Source organism: Lactuca sativa, chromosome 5 (assembly GCF_002870075.4).
Source record: "Lactuca sativa cultivar Salinas chromosome 5, Lsat_Salinas_v11, whole genome shotgun sequence".
Classification (NCBI taxonomy): Eukaryota; Viridiplantae; Streptophyta; class Magnoliopsida; order Asterales; family Asteraceae; genus Lactuca; species Lactuca sativa.
Window position 1 is genome coordinate 280,612,389 of NC_056627.2, and position 18,165 is coordinate 280,630,553.

At 31.9% G+C, this 18,165-nt stretch overlaps 1 protein-coding gene across 1 annotated transcript; it reads right to left on the reverse strand.

Annotated features, from left to right (window-relative positions):
- Positions 1-11,301: 11,301 nt before the first annotated feature.
- On the reverse strand, positions 11,302-14,121 carry LOC111920013 (glutamate receptor 2.8; the record flags this gene model as incomplete). Its single annotated transcript, XM_023915591.3, has 4 exons — positions 11,302-12,023; positions 12,092-12,489; positions 12,562-12,868; positions 12,937-14,121. Coding segments are annotated over 4 exons (2,271 nt in total), but the record flags the coding sequence as incomplete, so codon positions are not given.
- Positions 14,122-18,165: the final 4,044 nt, after the last annotated feature.

The following is an 18,165-nucleotide window of genomic DNA, read 5'->3' on the forward strand; positions in this document are numbered from 1 at the left end:
CCCGAAGAGAGCCTGGAGCCCCGACGTCCTCGAGAAAATAATCTTTTCCAGTCGAAACTGTGCACGCGTAAAGCCCGTTTTTCATCAGAATCCCGCGATTTCGTCAAGGAAATTCATTTCTAGAAATGAAACGCTGCCCAAATCACCACTTATCAGGTGAGTTCATACCCCCATATTTTTCCAAGCTTTTTAAATGTTTTTAAGGGGGGGGGGGGGGGGAATACAAGTAAAACACAAGAATTTGTGTGTTTTAAAATATAATTTACTTATTACGTTTTCTTACCGTTAATATGTATTTAAACATGAAATTATCAAAACATGGAAATAAACTTATAAACTATTGTAGGTATAGTTTATGGAACAAATGAATTATTTTACAAAGTTGCATGTTATTTACTAAAAGGTTTTTCACTTTATGTAAACTAGTTAATTCAGGATTGTGAACCGCTTAATGTACCAAACATGGTACCCATTAAGGAACCTAATTATAATCAGAGCGTGAGTTTGTGTATAGATCTATACGGGACTAAAAATCTCGCGCCCTAACTATTAGCTACAGTCGTCCTGGGTGACAAATGTCGTTAACATTTAGTATGGTTATAATGAATATTCACAATAAGTATTAACTAATTATTTACATAAATGTATACTTTTACACGGTCTTAAAGGTAAATAACTTTGTGATTACCTAATACTTACATCAAGGTTATTTAAAATTAATGTCCGGTAGACAATGGACTGTGTGATTTCCGCCTCATTCCCTGTTCCTTGTTTGGTTGTGGGCTTAGAGCAGATTCACCCAATTGATTGTCTATTTGATCTCAATTTTATATAATTCGTAGGTACTAAGTAATCATAGGAGGGTATTAAATTCATATCTAGTTTTCAGTGCAAAACACATCTTCAGCTAGTTTTATTTATAGGTAAAACTAGCTATCACTAAACTAAGTATGGTAATTATACTTGTGCTTTTCGGTCTTGGAACAATTAAGACTACAAATCGGTTATAGAAAATATATGATTTTCTATGATGAACATCGTTATTTCTAAGATAAACACTTTTCGATTGAACTTTTTGAAAACAATAACAATTATTACTAAAAAAACATTGTTTTACAATAGAATAAGTGGAACTAGGAACTTATTTATAAAAGGTTCAACACTTATTTACAAATTAGTATAACATAAAGGACCTTTAATGTTTAATTCTATAATTCCTTACTTTATGCATCAGAGTTATATATATAAATAATATCCGATAGGCAGTGGAATGTGTGACTTCCTCCTTACTTCCTGTTCCTTGTTTGGTTGTGGGCTTAGGGCAGATTCACACATTCAACTGTTCGTTCGATGTTATGTTATATATAGCTAGTATAAGCTAAGTAATTGTAGAAGCAACTATTATGGTTATCATTCCACTAAAGAAAATATAGGATTTTCTTAAGGAATACTTTAATCATATCTGAAAGAGCTATTATAGTTAACTTTGTAAGTACCTAGTGAATACGTTAGGGTTATATACAATGAGGATCCAACAAACAATGGGATGTGTGATTTCCGCCTCATTTCATGTTCCTTGTTTGGTTGTGGGCTTAGGGCAGATTCACCCAATCGATTGTTTGTTCGATCTGGATTGTATATAACTTATATACACTAAATACTCAAAGAAGGAACTAGTAAGAGTCACTTTACGTATCATTCATCACATCAGAAAATATAGGATTTTCTAGAGGAACAGACGAACTTTTCCAAAGAACAAAGAGTATACTTTTTTTTACAACAAAAATACTTATGAACTCACCAACTTTAATGTTGATACTTTTTCAAACCACTTGTATTCTCAGGAATGTTAATAGATAGATACCCTCTCCGGTGTTGCGAAAACAGAGGTTTACGTCTTATCTTTTGTTACAATGTAAATCATGAAATGTTTTGAACATAATGTAAACTTTATATTATTAATACGATGGTTGTTGTTACTTTGATTACTATGATGCATATGTGTTGTGATACTTAACATGAAGTCATCCACCCTCGAATGTTTCTGCCGTTCTGGTTTGGAGGTGCGACAGTAAAATAGATGTATCTTTCATTCCAAAAAAAATGATGAAATTGAATAATTGATGGAGCTTGTTGCTAAACAAAAAGAGCAAAACGAAGAGCTTAAAGAAATAATGAAGGCCCAAAAAGACCAATACAACGCAAGAGTTAAGCAACTTGATAAACAACTTAAATTGACAATGGATCTTATTAATGTTATTAGAGAACAACAAAAACAGTAGGGTTTTTACATGTAATAAATAATTATTGTATTATTTTATGATATAATGTTATTTGATTTTTTTTGTTATTTCTGCTATATAATATACACCACAGAATTGCTATGGATTTATGACCACGAAATTTGCTAGGGATTCACCACCACAGAATTTGCTAGGGATTCACCACTGCGTAATTTGCTAGGGGTTCACTAAAACGAAATTTGTGATGGAATCCTACTATGGAATACATAGTAGAATACCATCTACAACGGATTTCATTATTTTGTCACATTTGCGACAGAATGATTGTTCCCCTAGCAAACCCTCACTATGAGGTTTTTGGGGACGAAAATCAGTAGTCGCAAATTCCGTCGCTATTCATCTTTTGCAACAAAATTTCAACTTTTCACAACAGATTCCTTCCCTAGCAAAATCGCGTTTTTCTTGTAGTGATATCAGTAAAAGCATTATATGGCTTTTTAATTTTAAAAATTAAAAAAAAAATCATAAATTGACATGTGGATATTATCTATATCTATATCTATATTTATCTATATCTATATCATTTCATTAAATACTTATAAAGGAAGCATTTTTCCTCTCACCACATTCATGTGAAACTCTCATTCATTTTTCCTTTCACCACATTAATTTGAAACTCCTATGACTTTTCAATTTTTTCTAATAATGATTATAAGTTGGTTAATAAGGTTAAATAAATATAAAACCTAAAGTGTAATCATATATATAAACTAAATTTCAATATTAAAAGAATATATTTTCTTTTACTTATAAAGTTATGTTTTTAGCTTTTAACATATTATACTTAATTTATTAGGTCTAATATGTTGTTGTATGTAAACCATTATCATTTTAAAGCTACAACTTTTGAAAAATTTGTATAAATACTTTAATTGTTAATTTAAATAACCTTACACGATCAACTTAAATATAAATTTTAGTTCAACTTAAACAACCTAAATAATACTTTGTAAATAGTTAAAAGTGATAAATTGTAGTGTCTTTCTAATGATGATTATAAGTTGGTTAATAAGGTTAAATAAGTATCAAACCTAAAGTGTAATCATAAATAAACTAAATTTCAATATTAAAATAATATTTTTACTTCTACTTATAAAGTTATGTCTTTAACTTTTAACATAATATACTTAATTTATTTGATTCAATATGTTGTTGAATACAAACCATTATCAGTTTAAAGCTACAACTTTTGAATATTTTTGAGAAAATACTTAAATTGTTAATTTAAATATAAAATTATAGGGTCAACTTCAATATAAATTTCAGTTCCACTTAAAGAACTCAAAGAATATTTTGTGAATAGTTAAAAGTGATAAATTGTAGTGCTAAATGCAAAAACTAAATTGTAATATCAATTTAACTAAAATATTTCCTAAATATATTTTTATAATCGTTAAAAGTTTTCAAATAAGCAACTTAAAATAACTTATATTAACAATAGTTAAAAATAACCCTATATAAATGATTATATTGTTATCTTTAAAATCAAAAAAATTGTATGATGTCTTAAATAATTACAATGATAGAAATTAAAAAGTTAAGCAAATAAATTTTAAAAATTCATTAAAAATAACAACAACTATAGATAACATTAAACCGTATATTATATTTAATTTTATTCATGAGTAACCCGCGAATAAAGGTCATTCAAAAGATTGAGATTACACAGTTTTTATAGATGTATATATTATCATATAATTCAAAATAGCCAATATACTATATCAACTTAGTATACGAATTATTATATCAAATTTAACGAGAACATTATAGTTATTTTATAAAAAAAAAAACATATATTTATAAAGATTCCAGGTATATAGATGCTTATGCGCAACGCGCAGGCATTCGCCTAGTATCTTATAAAGCTAGCATTTTTCCATAAACCTCATGCATTTGAAACTCCTAAGGCTATTCAACTTATATTTTTACTCAAACCATATTCATTTGAAACCTCCTATTTGAATGAATACCAGTCAAAAGTTTCTTAATAATGATTAACAATTCAAATGTTTTATAACTTATATAATATGATTAATAAGCAATTAATGGATAGTCTCCTATAAAAAGGTCAATCTCTTTGAGTAGACACACAAATACAAATCACATACATACAAAATTCACAAAGAAAACAAGTTTAAATGTTTTTGTGTTGGTTTGAGGGCTTTGAACCATTTTTGAGTCATGTTATTATGTTAAAGTTTTTAATTTGTGAGTTTGTTATATACTAATTCTTTATATATATATATATATATATATATATATATATATATATATATATATATATATATATATATATATATATCAAGGTTGTAGAAATCGCTCGACGTAGGTTAATCGGTGGACTGGGGTCAAGGGATTAATCGGCTAGGCGGGGATTAATCGAGGACCATTAGTTATTAAAAAAGTATTAAAAATTAATAAATATAACATTAGTCATAATAATATAAGTAAACACAAATTATAACACACAAACATGAACCTGGAACAAAGAACAACATTTTAACCACATTAGGCATTTCATCGAGCACATTGTATGCATGTTGATAAACACAAATTATAACACACAATCATGAACTTCTTATTTCCAGTATACAAACAACTGCTTATTTCCAATATACAACCAAATAGAATCAAACCCAAACACAGATTATAAGTGATTACAGATTCACAAATTCACGAATTCACAACCAATATATAACAAGAAGAAGGAGAGGACGGAGCCTAAGCTATTAAACTACAATCTGTTATTGTTACGTGTTTTGTGGTTTGATGGGGGCAGGGGCGACTGGTCACGATGATTGCGAACGAGAACAACCAAAATTACGATGGCAGTTGATTGCTTCTCAGTGTTTCGACAAATAACAAATTAACAATCACTTCATCTAATTCAATCGCTAACGAGAGGGAGAGAGATTCGATCAGGTGAAATCGATGAATTTCGATGAAGCGATGAGCCGATGATACATGAAGCGATGGGTGAGGCTCCGTCGATTTCGAGCAACTCTCAATTCCGACTATTTTGAGTTTAAGCAGCTCTTAATTCCGATGCTTGTTCTTCAGCCCTGCGTTTGATCCCGGATTAAAGAAAAAAAACAATCCAATATCTTAATAAAAGCATATAAAATCGTTAGAGTAGGATTTTCCGATCAAACCGAGAATCCCAAACATCCTTTGAACATATGAAGAAGAAAATAGAAGAAGAAGAGAGAATGAATTGTTGATTTTGAGTTTGAGCAGCTCTCGACTCTATTAATTGTGTTTTTTCAATTGAGTATCCCACATCATTGGTGGGATAAAAAACCAAGGGCAAACATTCCTATAAAAAAGGTAGAAGGCCTCACTGAAATTCAGATCCAACCATGCATTGGGGGCAGCGGTCTTTTTTAGCCCAATTTTGGGTCCGATTTTGTGTCCAATTTTGACCGAATTGGACCGGTTTTGACCAATATTGACTAAGGTCATTTTTTTACCCTCTAACCCTTATTCGTAGGCAGTTGGAGGCCGCCAAGCGCCTAGGCGCCGATTAATTGGCTGCGTAGACCGATTTTTACAACCATGATATATATATATATATATATATATATATATATATATATATATATATATATATATATATATATATATATCACTGTTGTAAAAATCCCGACTAGGTCCAGATTAATCCCTAGGCGCGACTCAACTGATTAGAGGGCGTCTAGCGATTAATCCTTGGATACATAATGAGTGAAACATTATAAAACGATGAAATTTTAACATTTTGAAGAAGTTTTATTTCAATTGAAACTATTTGAGGCATGATTAGTGTTGTACTAATCATATTAACCTATTTTGTTATCATATTAGTCGTATTTATAAACATTGATATGATATTAGTCCTATTTAATTTTTTAAAATTCAACAAATTACCAATTAATGGTTCCCAATTAATTCCCCGATTAATCTCCGCCTAACTGATTAATCTCTTGACCCAAGTCCACCGACTAGCTAACGTCGAACGTTTTTTACAACCTTGATATATATATATATATATATATATATATATATATATATATATATATATATATATATATATATTCTTGGTTTAAGTATTCTTTTAAGACAATCATTGAATGTTGTGGTTAAATTTTTTAATGTAAATTAGATTAGATTCATATTATCGATCATATGTTATGGAATGTGATATAAATAGTATTTAATTAGATATTGTATGTATGTTTGTATATTTGTGTTGCTTCAAAGAAATAATTATTAGAAAATCATGGATATGTCATATTATCAATATTATCCATGTAAGTCTCTTTTAAAATGCAAATTGTTTATTTTATCACTTTATATTTTAGTATATATGTTTAACATTTTAATTATAATAGTAAGTGTTTTTTAAAAAGTTTTCTTTCACTTTTTAATAATAATAAATGGCAAATTTTAAAAATCATTGATATTTTATATTATCCATGAAAGTTTCTTTTGAAATGCAAATTGTCAGTCTTATCACTTTATTATTTAGTATATGTTTCATATTTAAATAATAATATTAAGTGTTTCTTAAAAAGATTCTTTAAATTATTAATAATAATAAGTGGTTTAAAATTAATGAATAATAATTTTAAATGTTAATAGCATCAAATTAAAAATTATGTAATGTTAGCTAGAAATCAATTGTACTCTAAATGATCATCATTATTGAAATTACAAAATAATCGCATAAGTAAAAAATTTAAATTAATCAATCATAACATTTGTTATAAATAATACTAAATAGATAATTATATTTAATTCTATTATTGAAGAAGGTGGGTTGATTTCAATGAATAATATTGTTTAAAATAGTTGAGATTTTATATATATATATATATATATATATATATATATATATATATATATATATATATATATAAATTAGTGTAAAGATATTATGTTAAAGTTAATGTCTATAAATAACAAATTTTAACATATATTTATCAATATTTTAAGAATATATTTTTAACATGTGCCGCACAACACCCGGGAATTCGTCTAGTTTATTTAAAAAATATCATAAGATGAAAAGTGTTAATACTTAGGAGAGATTGATATTTGGCAAAATTGATCTACATTTATTATAGTAGATGTGTAGATGTAGTAAGTATTCAAATAAAAGTAGAAATTTTTTCTAGAGTTTTTAATTGTCTTCATACATCTAGTTTAGTTCTTTGTGCACCCATTTCTTTAGAATTTTCAAGGAAGGGATTCTGAAAGTTTTTAATGGAAGGAAAGTGTAGCATTTACTCTCTTGCTTAATTTACATGAGTTGGGAGGGAAAGTTGAAAATTTTAAAATTCTACCTTGGATTTCTTCTTCAACTTCATATTCCTTCTTATAAAGGCTCTTCAAACCCAAAATTGTAAATCCGATTAACCTATAGATATTGGTATCTTCAAACCTAATCGTGCTCCTAAAACATGAAGTGGGGACGGGTTGTGATAATGATTTCACGATGAAATGGTATTAGTGATGTTTGTGGTGGAGGACAGGGAGGTGCGAGTTAGTGAGCAACACTCTAACCATGGGTAAAAATGATATCATTTAACCATGAACACATCCTCCCCTTCCCCTCCAACTCAAGAACACATCTAACGAAAATTTTTTCCTTCCAATTCTTTTCATCCCTTCCCTTAGATTTTAAAGATTGAGAACAACGTATTGATGTTTTAGAAGATGCTTTGAAATCTCTTAACTAAATATCTATTGTGTGCGAGGAAATGACTGATGATGTATCTAATATAAAAAGAAAACATCAAGGTATACAAAAAAAATGGCTTATATGGTTTTTAGGTTTCATATTCTTAGTTTAGTTTTGTGTGATGTGACAAAATCTTATCATAAAGAAAAAATTTATTTTGGTACATTTCAAACAATATATAATGTGAATACTAGTTCCACAAAAAGATGAGAAGATTTACTTGAATATATAGATAAATTAACACTTAAATATTTGTACATTACTTGTTGGGAACATCATATTGCAGTAAAAAATTTAGAAGGATTGGTTAGTGATTTTGAGAAATATAGGGAAATTGTGTTTTGCTCTATTATTAGTTAAGCTAAAGAAATTGTAGATAATATTGGAAATGAACCTAAATTTTCTATAAGCATATTTCATGTAGGAATAGACACTTTTTCATTTATAAAATAAATTTGAGCATTTGAACTATTTATGAATCTATTTTCGTTTGATGGCTCAAAGTTAGTTTCTCTAGCTTACTATTAATTAAAAAAAAACATGTTTAAATCTTAAATCATTTTGAAAAATGAAGAGGAATATTTATAATGATGGAATATATTTATTTATGCAATGAAAATTTTGTAGGAAATGTTGCCACATAAAGCATGTGAATGAAATGTCTTTGGACATCTATTTGATATAGAGTTCGAAAAGGATATATATATATATATATATATATATATATATATATATATATATATATATATATATATATATATATATATATATATATATATATATATATATATATATATATATATATATATATATATATCCCAAATGAGTTACGTGCATATACGATCATGTTGACTATAGAGTTACAATATCTTCCACAAAAACAAGCTTTTTAAATTTCAAGTTATATCTCCGAACAACCATGACCGAAGAAAGATTGAGTGAGTTAGCAATTCTCAGTATTGAAAATCAATGACTACATAGTCTTTATTTTCATAAAATTGGTGTTTTTGCTTCAAAGAATGGACCGAGACATCAATTTAGGTGATTTTTGCAAGTTTTTGTTTTTAATATGGATTTTAGTTGGCTACAAAATTTATTGCACTTTTGTTTTATAAATTTTTTTTATGTAAATGCTTTGTGCATCATACAGTACAAATTACAAACATACGGGCATTTTTTTATGTTGTCTAACTTACATAAAATTTTCTAATTTAAGTGGTTTATACATTGTGCATTTTAGATAATTTTTTTTATGTAAGTGGTTCAAGCATCAATATAAACAAAACAAATGGATTATTACAAGCGTTAGAGGTGTTATGTAAGTGTTTTGTGCATTGTATGTAATAAATATTGGACTTTGGTTCCTAATGGATTAATTACAACCAAGTGGGAATTATGCCCAGTTTGTTTTGTTATGAACCAGTTTACAAAATATAACAGTAGTTGCGACATTGTTATGACAAGTAGTATGTTTTGCATCGTACACACGAAACAATGATCACATTGGTTATCATGGGTCATGTATTGGCTTAATACCATGTATCATACTTTGGCTGCTATGACTCCTTTCAAGATCCTTTTAAGGTCTTATATTACAAAATAGTTATTCCTGGTTATTTAAGGTGGTATGTCATTTAGGGGAGCACGATTAATTTTTGAATGAAACTCAAAGGATATTCGTTAAAGGCTCAACATCATATCACAATACACGCTTCAGCACATAGGTGGGAGGTCAAGTTTGAGGTTAGGATAGACTTTTGAATCGAGAGACTAGTGAAAATTTTGATTCACAACTCGATGATTTTAAGTCTCTTAGTACAAAAGAAAGTTGTTTGGATATAATGCTTCTTTGACATCATACCTTAAACGATCACATGGTATTCTAAAATTATAATTACATATACCTTTTTTTCAATAATATAGTAATTTGATTTTTTTTTGTTTATTTATGTAGTTGAATGGTGGCATAGCTTTGGGGAGGGTGTGCTCGGACTCATGATGATTGCAATTAAAATATTAATTCTAACTTGTTCCGCTCTAGCTTGTAAACAAAATTTGAGTACATTTAATAAGTACATACAAAGTGAAGGAATCGCTTGACTATATGAGTAAAACGGATATGGTGTACATTATGTACTACAAGAAGTTGAAGCAAAAGTTTGTCTCAAAGAAGAAGCTAAAAGAGGGTGATGATCCCTTACTTGTTGAGGAATTATCTTGTGATGATGACTGGATAGCCGACCCAAGTGACGAAGAATATGAGAATGGTGGAGAAATTGCAACATGTGGCTAAGTTCATGCTCAAAAAGGATGAAAGTTGAATTAAATCTGGTTGAATAAGATGATGAGTTGGATGGTGACATGGAAGATAATGATGCCCTTCTTTTCTAATGATTTAGCTTCATTTGAAGACTAATATGCCTTTGTTTTTATTGATTTGGCTTTGATTTGAAAACTACTATGCTTTTGTTTTTAATTACTAATTTGGCTTAATTTGAAGACTAGTATGAATTTTAATATCTTTTTATGTTTGATTTGGACTTTAGTATGTTTTTATGAATAATACAATATATTATTATTACTATCATTATTATTTTATTCCACCATGAAGCTTGTGCTTCAGTTCGCCTCAAGGCTTATGCTTCGTAAGGAGGAGAGTATATGCCTCAAGGCTCGATTCTGTATTTTAAAACCCTCATGTACATGGCAAAGTAACGTTTGGATGGGGTGGGGTTGGGTAATAGAGCACTCGACCCCCGCCACTCCCTGGTTTTTAGCCTAACAGGATCAGACCTAATGCCTGCGTCTGGTTTTACAGGGAATACCAAGCCCTGAAAGGTAACTTTCCATCTCTAACTATAGGACCCTAATGCACCTATTAGAACCCTTAAACCCTAATTCAACCCCCAAGATAAAAGCTTCAATTTTTCAATAGTATGCTTATACGTGATACCACGTTTTACAATAAAACTCGTAAAGTCGTGTGGATGGTCGTACTGCCTCCTCCTACATTCTCATAGCTGAGCCATCACATCCACGATTTCTACTGTGAATTTTCACCAAAGCATCCACAAACATGTTTTTAAAGCATAAAATTGATCCGTAATGATTCACCAACATGTAACATAACTATAGCATTACAAGGTCATAAACATCCTTAAATCTACAAAAAAAAAAAAAAAAAAAAAAAAAAAAAAAAGTCTAAGAAACCTAACTTGTCTCAAACCATTAATTTCTTGATTTAACATGGTTGTAAAGGGTTAAACCCATCAAAAATGAATTTAAGAACATGATAGCATTGCTCTAACCACATTAGACGGTTTACAACATAAGAATTCCATAATTTCATCATGAATCGCTAATTGCATCATCAAAAACACAAAAACTAAAGTTTACAATAATTTAGCCCTAATAGTTGATCCAATTTGCACCAACTTTTAGTATGTTGAGAACATGTAAAAGCCCGACCCAAGGTGAGTCTATTCCATAAGCCCTGACAGCCCAATCCGTTTGCATGCCTCTAATGCACCTATTAGAATCCGTAAACCCTAATTCAACCCCCAGGGTATGATCTATTTTCATAATATGCTTACTTGCAAAAAGGTTGGTGTACTTACTCAAGTCATTTCCAAGTTGGGACTTTTAGGACTTTCTACGTTGCTGAGTTTCCTGGAGAATCGTCTCCTTCGATTCATAAAGTATTTCTTAACATCTGAAAAAATTGAACTTATACTTTTCTGTTCGATCCGGCAATAATCCCGCAAGCTAATAACAACATAAATTACAAGAGCAACAGTTGAAGTCCCACTGGTCAAAACAAGAAGTGACGAAAAACTACCAAGACCCAAACTTTCATACTCATCGTCATCTGAATCCATCTCTACACATTTCTCAGAACCAATCATTCTTTTCTCTATCTCTTGTAGGGTTCCACTTTCAGACACATTCAACAATGCTTTAGTAAAATCAGCCACCATTGGAGAACCTTTCGGAAGCACCTACAAACAAATCAACAGATATTCAAATGATAAATTAAGAAAAAGTTTATATAATATTATAATCTTACAAACGCAAATCCTCCATCCCCGAATGTAGGTCCAGCAGCAATGAAGCTATTGCAGTATTTAGCAAGAAAAAGTTTAGTGAAAGGAGCCTCAAGAAAAACCGCTGATATTTCTTTGTTTTTAAGGGCACGTGCGTATCCTTCTGGAGAAGTGAAAGCTCTTATGTTGTGATTCTTGAAGCCAAGAACATCCACCAAATAACTGGCAACATGGGCTCCTTCGCCATACCCCACAACTGCATTACCATTTTTTAGGGTTTCAAAGTCTGTTACTTTAGGTATCAGCCTTTTAACAGTGAGCTGGCTGGTGAGACTAGCGGTGTAACACTGCCCTATGATTATTGCCGCCAACAACCACGCTACTGTTGTCATTCTGGTCAAATTACTATGAAGCGCATCACCTGAGTGATGATGATAACAGATTAACACTGTTACAAGAGGTTTGAAATGTGTGTGAAATGTTTAAAACTTACCATTTGTGAAGAACATTCTAGTAAACGCTAAAGAGAGAAGAGTTCCTGTGCGATTCAAAGCAGACCCTCCAAGTTCAGGGGTGTTTTTGTGCTCAATCAGCCATATCACAAAGGCGTTATATATATTGATTAAGATTGTTAGGGCCCACATGCTTAATGTAAAGGGCTTCACAAATAACCATTGTCCATGATACGATGTGACAGGTACTATCATCACCAGCCCTGTTTCTGTGTACGGATGTGTGAACTCAGCATATTTGTATCGCCTTGAAACGATTGATACATCACCAACTATCATATCAAATTTCTGCCAGAATAAATAAAGAATTTAATAACAATAAGAAGAACAATATAACATTGATTGAATTGATTTACCTTCAAATAAATTTGCTCCACTAGAGAATCGTATGTCCCATTAAAGGGATGAAATTCATATGGCAAGTAATAAGGCAAGAGTTTGATGGTTTCTTTGAAAAGCTCAACTGAGTAGCCTCTGTAAGTGAGATTATGATTTTTATGATCATATTTCACTTCCACAAACTTTTTAAACATGGCCATTGTTGGGACACCAACTCGTAATGGATTGGCATTTGTAGGAATAGCCCATCCTATTGGAGTATGCAACGGTTTCCCAGGCCAAAAAATGTAGCCTAAACTTTTTAAAGAGGTGTCATAAGTGGTTTTTTCATTAATAACCTCAGAAAAACCGAGTCCTTCTGACCAAAACCCTAGTTCTCTATAGTATTTTCCTATAACATTTATGATTGGAAATTTATGTGATGCAGGTGGTTTCTGGTCAACAGACTTCCAACTCGTGTTGTTGTTGGTCAATGCCAATGCCACAATCAATGTAGCATCATATGCCTGAACTGCAAAAACCCCAGGGATGTTGTTTTCTTCTTCAGGTTGTTCGAGTTTAAACTTTTTCTGAAACTTTGTGCTAAAATCATCAAACTGTGAGAAGAAACTCCCAATTCCCAAAACGCCCTCCATTGTGGAAAAAGTAGAGGAATTTACAGTATGGAGAAGATCTGTGATTAAACTTGTTGTGATCCACACATAACCCTTTTCCATCATCCCCATGTTCTTTGCATTTTGAAAAAGGCGAACACCTGTTTCCAAAGAGGAATGAAGAAGAAACACTCTGCATTGTTCTTTACTGATTCTTTCGAGTTCTTTTGGCAATGAAAAGGAAGAGGATAAAGGTGAGAGCTTTACAATGCTGCTTATTTCCACACTGGATTCTTTAATGGCTTCCATGAGATGTGGAATGATTTGAGTGGATGCTGAATTGATATCTTCGTATATGAAAGTAAAACGACTCCATCCGTAAGACTCAAGAATAGCAACAAAAGCTTTCGTTTGAGGAAACTGAGAAGGTGAAGCTTGAAATAGGTAAGGCCACCTATCTAGTGCCCGTTGGGGAACTGAATCAAAAAGAGAGAAAGTTGGAACTTGAGCTTCACTACATACCTCTGAAACTGAAAGCACTTCTTCCAAGGTCTGTAACCCTAAAATCGCCTCCACTTTATGTGTTTCAATCAGGTAGGTGGCTGCATTTCAACCAAGTCCAGAAATTGTTATCTGTCTGAAGGTAGGATAGAGGAAAAAAAAAAAGGTAGATAACAATGCACATTAAAGGGATCTTCATAAACTAGATAAATTTTTTAATTTAGCCAACAATCCTAATTATTTTGCAGAGAATAACCAAAAATTAACAAATTACACCAACTAGCCAATGAAATCGTCGGCCATTGGCCATCTATGATTCTTTAGTTCATCAGAACATACAACCTTTAATGCACACATATGCATCGTTGACTTGTACATTAAAAAACCATTTGTGAAATGGTCTAACCCATGCTCTTTAATTGCTTTTTGAAGTATAAATACCCTTTTTTTCTAACCCTGTAGTTGCAAAATTAGAAAAACTCTCACATGCTACAAGAAATGCGCTTAATATCGGTGACGGTATTAGCGGTAACAAAGGCATTACCGACGACATTTCAAATATATCGTCGTTAATGCCTTTGTTGCCGGTATTGATAAAAAACATTGATCCGTGTCAAATGTTCAGGCTTCACCACAGCCGTCGATTTTAATTCCAATCGAATGGTTAAATGATGCGCATCGTACAAGATTATTATCGACGATAGAAATAGCGGCGAGCCCGTCGCCGCTAATACCTTAAAAATGTTGACCGCGAAAACTTCCCTCCATTTACCATCGAGTGTCGCCGCTGATGCTATTACCGTCGCGGGTAATAGCTTAAGTCAATTTCATCCACCTGTCGACGTTTTGCTTTCTCACTACCACTCCTACTTCTCTTCTCTGGCGATTCCGACTCCACTCCAACCCTTTGGAAAGCTTAAGGTCGTTCACCAGCCGATTACCACCTCTGACTGATAGGAACACCACCGGGGTTTTATACTGGCTATTTTGGGGCGTTTACCGGCGATTAGGTGTGTTTTCCGCGACCCTTCGACCACAAAACCACCGACGACAAGTAATTTCCCGTCCCTCCTGACGGTTTTTTTCTCCTCTGAAGTATGTCAACTCTAAAATAATTTTTTGTGATCGAGAAATCCACAAATAGCCATTGTTGTTGCTGCTCCGGCGAGTCCACCGTCATTGCAGATTTTTCTGGCGAAAACACCACCACAAGTGCTTCTGATTTCAATTTAATGTTAGTGACTCTCTTTAGTATGCAAATAGATGGTATTTGGTACACAAACAAATGGTATTTGAGCTAAAACAGATGGTAAGCAAACTTTTATGAGCTAAAATAATTATAGAATTATTTTTGTCACATTCAAGGTTATAGTAAGAAATCTAACAATTATTACATAAATTTGATGGTATGCAAACATATGGTATTTGGTATACAAATTTGTTTAATCCAACAGTTAATATGTATTATAAGTGTATTTTTATGTTTATGTGTAGTTGGTATGCATCATGTATGTGTGTATAAATGTATACATATGTGTGTATATATATATATATATATATATATATATATATATATATATATATATATATGTATGATGGATGTATATATATTGTGTATATGTGTATTTATATGCAATCAAAAAATTATGTGTGTATAATGTATGCATGTGTGTATTTGTATATATTGTATATATTTGTGTAGGTATGATAGATGTATGTTTATTTGTGTGGAATAAGAATGTATGTATGTAGGATGTCTGAATTATTTATGACTTAATTAGGCAAGCCTTAAAACTACAATGCTATAATTAAAAAAAAAAAAGTAGGATGCTATAAATTGTAATGTCATTTAATGTTATAATTAAAAAAATAACAAGTAGGATGCTATAATTCATTTCTTCACGTAAAGTAAAATGTATAATTGAAACTTTATTTGGATTCCTAGTTTGTGTGTATTTCTAATAAAAATTGTATATGTATATCTTATAAGTTTACAGGAAATGATGTTGATATGACTCTTTTTTTTGTACACCATGGCTGATGTTATGGGCCATGGAAATGGCGGTGATGGAGTTGAGGACCGACCTTTCCCAAGTGGTAGAGGTGTTGGTCATCATGAGCAGGATGGTAGGTCTTATTATGAATTTTTTTTACTATTTTTATTCAATTAATATAAAATATTGTTTCTAATAATTTTTAATTATATTTGTAATTGTGCTACACAGGAGAGTACGAGGAAAAGCAAAAAACCTTAAGCTCGAAAGAGCGCTCTTACATAATAAGGCCAAACGGATTAACATGGAGTGTGATAGGGATATGATATATGATCTCGTAGGAGAGCCAAAGGACATGTTTGCACGCGAAGTTGGGGAAATAATGTGGCGGATGGTCCCTTTTGATAAATGGACTTGGAAAAAAATTTCCCCTGCGATAAAGGATACAGTAAAACAACATTTAGGGGTAAATTATCTATATAAGAATATTTTATATGGTTAATTATGATTGGTTTTTACTTGGCTACCTTTTTTTGTTTTTGTAGACAGAGTTTGATTTGGATGGGTTATCCCGGGATCCAGACGTTCCTATGTTGTTAGAGAGTTTTGAAGCGGCTTTGTTAAAAGGTTATTGAGAGCGTCAAGCTGATGTAAAAGAATATTTTTGCAAGTCAGAGGGTATGAGGATATCCCGAGAGCATTAGCCAACCCCCACATGATATGGTGGTTGATAATTGGAGGAAAACAGTTCAGTATTTTCAAACGGTTGAACACATATCTGCTTCAGAAAAGAACAAAAAGATCTGTCAAATGCAAACGACCGTGAACTGTGGGGGTCGAGCTCGTATAGTAGTACTTGCTATAAGAAGATAACATACGATATTTGTAATTATTTTTTTTAAATATAATGTAATTTTTAATGTTAAACATAATCTAAAGATAGTGGAAACGTTTTGAGGCAGAACACCAATACGTAAGTATTTTATTATAATTTTATCATATAATTAAGTGTTTATGTATACTTAATTGTTAATCACTTTTGGTAAACATAGAATCGGTTAGTGGATAGCTCTTAGAACAAACGCACGGGCCAGAAGGTGAAAAACAGTTAACACCCGCTCAAGAAAGAGCTACTTTTAAGAGTATATTAGGTGAATGACGTGACCATATCAGAGGCACCAAGCGAAAACCTTTTGCTATCCCGCCGATTACACAACCACCGCAACCATCACTATAACACTTGGTTTCTAATCGCTTCATCAATCGGGACCGTTACCCGATCATCAGTTATCTTAAAGTTTCGGGCCTTGGGGGAATAGAGGATTAGCCCTTTTTAGATGTGGTTATTATAGATTAATTGATCCGAGTGTTCGATTGCGTTTCGGAGCCTAAGGGTATAATCGTAATTTGGTAATTCGAGCCTTTTTGAAATTTTGGGTTTTTGTTCGGAAGGTCTTTAGGCGAAGGTGAGTTAATAGAAGTGTAGGGCTTCTTGTCACCTTTCCGTGGATATAAAGCTCCTCGGAAACGGACTTAGAACGAAGGAGTTACGGCCAAATGAAGCTCAAGTGTTTTGCAACTTGGTCGAGTACGTGGGGCGTACTCATCAAGTATGTGGGGGCGTAATGGGTAAATGGATCGTGATCTTCTTTTGAGTACCCCGAGCATACTAAGGGTACGCGGGGCGTACTCCTTTCAACAAGAAACCCTAATTTCTAGGGTTTTACCTTTATTTAAGCCTCATTTATTCTTGAGCCTTGTTCATATCAGCCTCATGCCTCCTAAACCCTAATATTCAACCCCTAGCCACCATCTTGGAGTTCTTAAGCTTTTGTGAGGAATCTTGAAGTGTTTTTGTGCATCTCAAAGAGATTGGAGCTTGTTGAAGTATCATCACTTCGAGTTGGGCTTGTAGATCCAAAAATTTCCCATCTTTTGGAACCAATTGAAGGTAAAAAAAAAATTTAATCTTGTTATCTCTTTTGGGTGGATCTATTTTAGGGTGGTTGTGGCACATTTTGGTCTCCTTGGGTTGCCTTATGTGAATGAGTTTGCTCCAAGAGTTTTTTCTCTAGATATGGACGTTTTAGGCGTCCTAAATGCATAAAAATGCAATCTTGATGGATAATATCAACCCATGCATGTGTATTAGCCTCTT